The sequence below is a fragment of the Gracilinanus agilis genome, chromosome X, assembly GCF_016433145.1.
Source record: "Gracilinanus agilis isolate LMUSP501 chromosome X, AgileGrace, whole genome shotgun sequence".
Lineage (NCBI taxonomy): Eukaryota > Metazoa > Chordata > Mammalia > Didelphimorphia > Didelphidae > Gracilinanus > Gracilinanus agilis.
The window spans coordinates 69,998,337-70,006,410 of NC_058136.1; the positions used below are offsets into that span (position 1 = coordinate 69,998,337).

At 39.3% G+C, this 8,074-nt stretch overlaps 1 protein-coding gene across 1 annotated transcript in view; it reads left to right on the plus strand.

Annotated features, from left to right (window-relative positions):
• The first annotated feature begins 2,309 nt into the window (after nt 1-2,309).
• LOC123253748 (insulin receptor substrate 2-B-like) overlaps nt 2,310-8,074 on the plus strand; it is an 8,961-nt gene continuing 3,196 nt past the window's right edge. The window contains exon 1 of the mRNA XM_044682892.1: nt 2,310-2,437. Coding sequence (XP_044538827.1) covers nt 2,310-2,437 — 128 coding nt within the window. The remainder of the gene's footprint in view (nt 2,438-8,074) is intronic.

The window sequence follows — 8,074 nt, forward strand, 5'->3', positions numbered from 1 at the left end:
GGTGGCAGGCAGACAGCATTGAGGGGAGGCGGTGGTGAAGGTAGCAGCGGCACCAATGTCAGGGATGGAGAAGGGGATTACAACGGGATCGCCTATCTATCCCAGGACACTGGGGCAGCTGCTAAGTGGTATCTTTGTCTTCCATTACTCAGTTTTCTGGTGCAGTTCAAAGATGGAGAGTAGTGGTGGTAGTCAGGAGGGTGCACATGGCCTACATGAGTGAGGACCAGAGCCAAGGTCAGCAGGCTGGTGACCAGACCTCTACCAGGAGGACCCCATGTTGGAGGCACCATAAATATGCAGGATACTAAGACTGAGCTGTGAAAGCAGAAGGATGTAATAGACAGAAGCCCAGGACAGTCATGCCTTCCACTGGAGAGCAGAGACCAACTGTATCATCATAAAGACCAAAGTGAGCAAGTGGCAGAGAAAATGAGCACACCAAAAAGGAATATGATGATAGAAAGTGACTGTGGTGACAGGTAAGCTTAGGACATCAACTCAGAAATGGACAATATCTTAACAACTAGGCTATTGTGATAAATTTGGAAAAGAATTGAAAGGCAGACACAAAATTGACAATTAGAGAATGAACAACTTGATAAAATACAGGTGCCCAAATCCTACAAAAATATCACATTATCTGTCAGAATTCAATAAATGGTAAAAGATATAGAAGTTCAATGTAGAAATTAAACCCTAAAAAATAGTAGACAAGTGGGAGCTAATGAATCTATGGCACATAAATTAAAAACAGGCGAACAAAGGGAAAATTGTGGGGGGAAATGGAAAAAAATGTGAAACATCTCACAAGAATAGCAACTGAATTGTCCAAGAGATGATATAGAGATAATTTCTGAATCATTGGATTATCTGACAGCTATGATTAACCAAAGTCTCTTGACATCCAATTTCAGTAAATTATAAAGGAAACATATCCAGATAGTTTGGAACCAAAGGGAAAAGTCACATCAGCAAGAAGCCCCTAGAGAACTCCAAAAAGAAATCCCCAAATGAGAACTCCCGGGAATATTCTAGCTACTACATAGAGCTCACAGATCAAGGAGAAAAGACTGCAAGCAAACATCTAACAACAATTTTGATATTGTAGAGTCATGATAAGAATCACACAAGACTTCTCTATCATTCTATAGGATTGCCAGCTCTGAAATTCCCTTCTCTCTGGAATCTATGATACTATGTCAGCTCCCTCTTCTAGTAGTCCGAACCTGGCTGACATGCCCACGTGGAATTTCTCTATACTTGTTTCCAAGCTCTTTCATGTTTTCTTGAACCCTCCAAGTTAGACATTTGATTTTCTCATGACACTGCTAGCAGAGTTTCTTGTTTGAGTTTTGGTTGGTTTCTGTTTCCAGAACTATTGATGTTCTAAAAGCAGATTTTAGGAGAAAATATTTCCATATCCTACTATCTTTCATTAAGACCTTTTTTCTGACAGTAATGGTTCTATTTTAGTACAGTACATGGTTTCGCCTCTGCTAATATCATGATCATCTTTACAATAGTCATAATTCTAATCTTACTACCAAGTTATCATCTTCATAACAATAGAAGCTCATTTCCATATCCAGATTACCAGAGATGTTTTACCATCCATCGTCTTATTTAATTCTCTGTCAGTTGTGCAGAGGATCACCATTTTTGTCCTTCATCCCCCCTGCCCCATTAATACATATAAAGCCTATATTAAACAGTAGCATGTAAACATTAAACATTGTTTTCAATGTTGTATTCCCAGTTGTTCCTGTTACCCCCCTCACTAGGATGGCAAGCACTCTGATACAGATTTTACATGTGCAATCACAATATAGTTGTTTGATGTTCAAAAGGCTTTTTGTCCTTTGATATTCTTTTTTCCTTTTTGCTTGTTTTGTCAACCTTAGTATGAGATATCACATAAATTTCTTACAAATACGAGCATTCAACATCAGAAATGGCTTCTGTTCTCTAACTTGTGTATTTACAGGATATTTTTCAATTCTTATAGCCCATTGATTCATCATAATGATCATAGATCAAATAGTTTTTCATGTGGAAAACATTGCATTTGATTATACGTTTGATGGTTATTATTATTCTTCCATATAATTCTTTGACATTCAAGTTGGGTATGCTATATTCAGCATTGCACATTGGGAGTCTGAGGAACGTTGGGATAGCACGATGTCATAACAATAGCCAAACCTTCCCTACAAGGAATCGCAGAAAAACCCCAATTGATCTGTGAGCAGAATAGCCAGGAAAAACTCACAGTGATTCCTTTTTGAAGCACGAGGCAGCTGAGGAAGATGCCGGAGTGGAGCTTGCTCTTGACATGGCGGGTGTGCTGGGTACCTGAAGGTACTGGCAGCAGTGGGGCAGCAGTGGTGATGGTAGCAGCGGCACCAGTACCAGGGATAGAAAAGTGGGCTTTGAAGTAAACCGCTATTATATCCCTGGGTGCAGGGGCAGCTGCTAATGGTATGCTCTGTTGTTCACTACTCAGATTCAGAGGTGTAATTCCAAGATGCAGAGGAGTGGCAGTAGTCTGGAGGGAGCAAATGCCCTACCTGAGGAAGGAGGACCAAAGCCAAAATCAGCACCCTGGTAACCCCACCTCTACCAGGAGGATACTAAGTTGGAGGTAGTAGAAACCTACAGGAAACCAAGATTGAGCTGGGAAGGTGAAAGGTTACAGTAGACACAAGTATAGGACAGTCGTCCCCTCCCTCTATTACAGCAGAGCCAAGTTGTAACATAAAGTGAAGAAGTGGGTGAGAAAAATGAGTAAGCTTAAAAAGAACCTGGGGATACAAAGATACTATGGTGACAGTTATGGTTCGGACATCAACTCTGAAATAGACAGTGTCTTAAAAACTAGAGGAATAGCAGGAAAATTGGAAAAAGAATTGAAATGCATGCATAAAGTTGATGATGAGGGAATGAAAAGCTTAGTCAAATAGAGAGACCCCAAATCCTAAAGGAAATATCCCCTTAGATATCAGAATTCAATGAATGTTAAAATGTACAAAAGCTCAGTAAAAAAATTAAGCCCTGAAAAATTAGAACTTGACAAGTGGGAGCTAATGAATCCATGACACATCTAGTAAAACAGCTAAACAAAGTGCAAAGAGTGGGGGGAAACAGAGGAAAATGTGAAATACAGCAATAGCAACTGACCTGTAAAATAGGTAGAAAAGGGAAAATTCCAGAATCATTGGGCAGACATAATTAACTAAAGACCGTTTTCAAGTAATTTCCAGAAGTTATAGAGAACCATGTTCCATCAGATTGTAATCAAAGGAAAAGTCACAATTGAAAAAATCCCCTCATCACCTCTGAAAAGAAATTCCCCAAAGAGTATTATAGCCCAAAGAGAGTTATAACCATTATGAGAATGCATACCTTTTGATCCAGTAATACCACTATTAGGTTTGTATCCCAAAGAGATAATAAGGGAAAATACTTGTACAAAAATATTCATAGCTGTGCTCTTTGTAGTGGCAAAAAATTGGAAAATAAAGGGTTGTTCCTAGATTGAGCAATGGCTGAACAAATTGTGGCATCTGATGGTGATGGAATACTATTGTGCTGTAAGGAATGATGAACTGGAGGAATTCCACGTGAACTGGGAGAACTTCGATGAAATGATGCAGAGTGAAATTAACAGAATCAGGAGAACATTGTACACAGAAAGTAAAACATTGTGGAACAATCCAATATAATAGACTTTGCTACTAGTAGCAATGCAGCAAGCCAGGACATTCCTGAAGGACTTATGGGAAAGAATGTTAACCAACACTGAGAGAAAGAACTGTGGGAGTAGAAATGCAAAAGGAAAACATATGACATCACTTATCACATGTATATATGGGGATGTGATGTGGGGTTTAGGCTTTAAAAGATCCCTCTCTAGCAAAAATGAATAATATGGAAATAGGTATCAAGTGATAACATTTGTACAACCCAGTGGAATTGTTTGTTGGCTCTGGGAGTGGGGAGGGAAGAGGAGAAGGAAAGAAGATGAATCATGGAAACATGGGAAAATATTTAAAAATAAAAATAAATAAAATTGAAAAAAAGGAGTATTATAGCCACAATCCTGAGCTCCATAGTCAAGGAGAAAACACTGTAAGCAAGCCCCAAACAATAATTCCAATATTGTGGAGTCACAGTGAGGATCACATAGCATTTCTCCTCTACCATCCCACAGGATTGCCAGATCTGAAATTCCCTTCCCTCTGGCTTCTGCTGGGCTTGACATTCTGTATGCTCAGTCTCATGGATTTAGACACTTTTCCCCTAAGGCTATCATCATCTCTCCCTTTTTTGTGTTAAATCTCCTCTCATGTAGGATAATATAGATGAGAGGGTGCCATGGTGCTCAGGTCCCATCTCTTACAAATTGCCTCCAAGTTCAGATATTCTCTGTTGACCATACCTTCTCAGGTTCCATAGTCTGGACACTCTGTCACCTCCCTATTCTGGTAGTCAGAGCCAAGACTGATAATCTCATCATGAGAATTCTTCATGTTAAGCTGTTTCCATGTTCTCTTGAAGGGTGCATCCCACTGAGACACTCAGTCTAGTTTGGGGTTTGGGTTTTTGTTGGTTTCAGTTTCCAGATCTGTTGATATTCAAAAGGCAGATTTTAGGGGGAAAACCAGTTTCATGTCATACCAAATGTCATTAGAACTGTTTTCCTGGCATTACCAGTTCTTTGATAGTACAGTGCCTGGTTTGGCTTTTGATAATTTAATGACTAACATTGAGATATAATAACTTTTCCTCATGCCACCATGTTATCATCATCTTCATAACAATAGGAGCTTATTTTAATATCCAAGTTTACAGAGGTGTTTTGCCATCCATCATCTTATTTGATTCTCTGACAACTTTTAAAAAATAGTTCATTTTTTCCCGGGATTACATGTTAAAACAATTTTTAGCATTTTTTGTTTTAATTTTGAGTTTCACATTCCTGCCACTAAGCCTTTGCCAGGAAAATAAGCATTCTGATATAGATTTTACACGTGCAATCCCTGAAGGGTTATTTGATGTTCAAAAGCATCGTGTCCAGGAATATTCTAGGAATTGGTTCCTTTAAACTTCTTTTGTCAATCTTAGAATTTTAATGGCATCCATTCTTTAGAAATAGAAAGATGCAAAATCAGAAATGGCTTCATTTCTAAAAATTGAGCACTTATATAATTTTTTTCCTGTTCAAACAGGTGATTAATTCATAATAACCATTAATAGGTACAACAACCTTTCCTGTGGAAAGCAGTACATTTGATTACATTTCTGACAGTTATTCATGATTTTGTCCTTTGACATCCAGGTTAGTCATGGTACTCAGCATTGCACTTTGGTGGTCTAGAGGAAGTTAGTTGTTAGAGTGTAAGGTCACACGACAAGAGCGAAACCTCCCCCAAATTTTCCCTAAAAAACATCACAGAAATACCGAACTGATGTGTGGGCAGGAAAGACAGGAGAATGCCCCAGATATTCCTTTTTCCATGTACAAGGCATTTTCAGAAGATGCAGAAGTCTGCAGATGCCAGAGTGGAGCTTTCTCTTGGCATGGTGAATGTGGCTGACCCCTGAAGATGCTGGCAGCTGGCAGCAGCAGGGAGGTGCAGTGGTGGTAGAGGCAGCAGCGGCACCAGTGCCATGGATAGAAAAGGGAATGGAAGGGAATCGCTTATCTATCCCAGGGCACAGGGTCAGGTGCTAAGTGGTGGCTCTGTCGCCCATTAATTCGCAGTTGTTCAAAGATGAAGAGGAGTGGTGGTAGTCAGGAGGGAGTAAGTGCCCTACCTGAGGAAAGACCAGAGGCAAGATCAGCTGGCTGGTAACCAGACCTCTACCAGGAGGATGTAATTTTGGAGGTGCCAGAAACCTAGCGCAACCCTCAATTGAGCTATGAAAGCAAAAAGATGTGACAGAAGCCATTGGAGGGCAGAGCTCAACTGTAACACAAACCCAAAGTAAAGAAGTGGGTGAGAAAATGAAGGAACTGAAAAAGAACCTGATGGTACAAAGCTACTATGATGAGAAGGAAGCTTAGAGACATCAACTCAGATATAGACAGTGTCTTGAAAATGAAAGCAATAGGGGCAGCTGGGTGGCTCAATGGATTGAGAGCCAGGCCTAGAGACGGGAGGTCCTAGGTTCAAATCTGGCCTCAGACACTTCCCAGCTGTGTGACCCTGGGCAAGTCACTTAACCCCCATTGCCCACCCTTACCACTCTTCCACCTAGGAGCCAATACGCAGAAGTTAAGGGTTAAAAAAAGAAAATGAAAGCAATAGCAGAAAATTGGGAAATGACGTGAAAGCTATGCAAAAATTGATGACTAGGGAATGAAAAGCTAAGTAGAAAATAGGTCCCTACCCCCAAATGCTGAAGAAAAAAAATCTCCTTAGGAACCAGAATTGGACAAATTCTGAAAAATTAGAATATTCAAGTGGGAGCTAATGAATCCATGACACATCAAGAAAACAGTTATACGAAGGGAAAAGCATGGAGAATAAATAGAAGAAAATGTGAAACATTGAAATAATAACATAATTGCCAAATCAATGGAAGAGAGAAAATTCCAGAATCATTGGATTCCCTGACACATATTAACCAAAGAGTGTTAACATGAGTTTTCAAGAAATTATAAAGAAAACATGACCACACAGCTTGAAACTAAAGCATACAGTCACAATTAAAAGAATGCCCTGGTCACTTCCAAAAAGAAATCCCCAAAGAAGAATATTATAGCCTCTATCCAGAGCTCCCAGGTCAAGGAGAAAAAATTACAAGCACACAGTAAACAATAATTCCAATATTGTGGAGCCACCGTGAGAATCATACAAGATTTCTCCTCTACCTTTCCATAGGATTGCTAACTCTGAAATTCCCTCCTCTTTGGTTTCTGTTTGTCCTGATATTTTGTGTGCACATATCCCATGGAATTAGACACTTTCAGTTCTCTGGCTCTCATCATCTTACCCCTTTCTGTGATCTAAATCCCTTCCCAAGTTGGATGATCCAGGTGAGTGGGTTGCCATCCTGTTCCAGGCCCATCTTTTTTTTAAATTGCCTCTAAGTTCAGCCATTCTCTGTTGACCTTTAGTTTTTCAAATCTCATAGTTTGCATATTGTGCCTGTTCCCTTTTCTGATAGTCAGAGCCTGGACTGACATGCCTACATGGAATTTCTCCATACTAAGCTGTTTCCAATGTGCTTTCATGTTCTCTTGAAAGGCACCTCCAAGTTACATGTTTGATTTTCTTGGGATTCTACCAGGATAGTTATTAGTTTGTATTTTGGTTGGTTTCTGTTTCCAGAGATCTGCTGAGGTTCTAAAGGCTGATTTTAGGAGAAAATATTTTCATGTCCTACCATATTTCATTGGGACTTTTTTATGAAAAGTAATGGCTCTATTTTAGTTGGGTGCACGGTTTGACCTCTGCTAATATCACAATTGTCTTTGCAATATAAACACTTTGAATCATACTACCAGGTTATCATCATCTTCAAAACAATAGCAGCTCATTTTGATCCAGCTTTCCAGAGGTGCTTTGCCATCCACTGTCTCATCTGATTCTCTGATGGTTGTGCAGATGATCACTTCTTTTTGGTCATTCTCTATTTTGTTCCTGATTTTACATGTAAAGTCAATATTTAACATTAGTTGCTTTTTTTCAATGGGTTGATCTCCCGGTTTTCCCAGCACCCACCTTGGTAGGAAGGTACAGATTTTACATGTGTAATCACAGTGTAGTTATTTGAGATTCAAAATGGTTTTGTCCAATGATATCCCTTCTCCTTTTCACTTCTTTTGTCAACCATAGTGTAAGAAATGACATAGATTTCTTAGAAGTACAGTGTTCAGAATCAGAGATGGCTTCTCTTCTAAGATTTGGGTACTTACATGATATTTTTCTATAGGTACAGGCAATTTATTCATCATAACGATAACAGGTAAAACAACCTTTCCTGTGGAAAACACTGCATTTGATTACATTTGGTGGTTATTATTATTTCTCTCTCTCTCTCTCTCTCTCTCTATATATATATA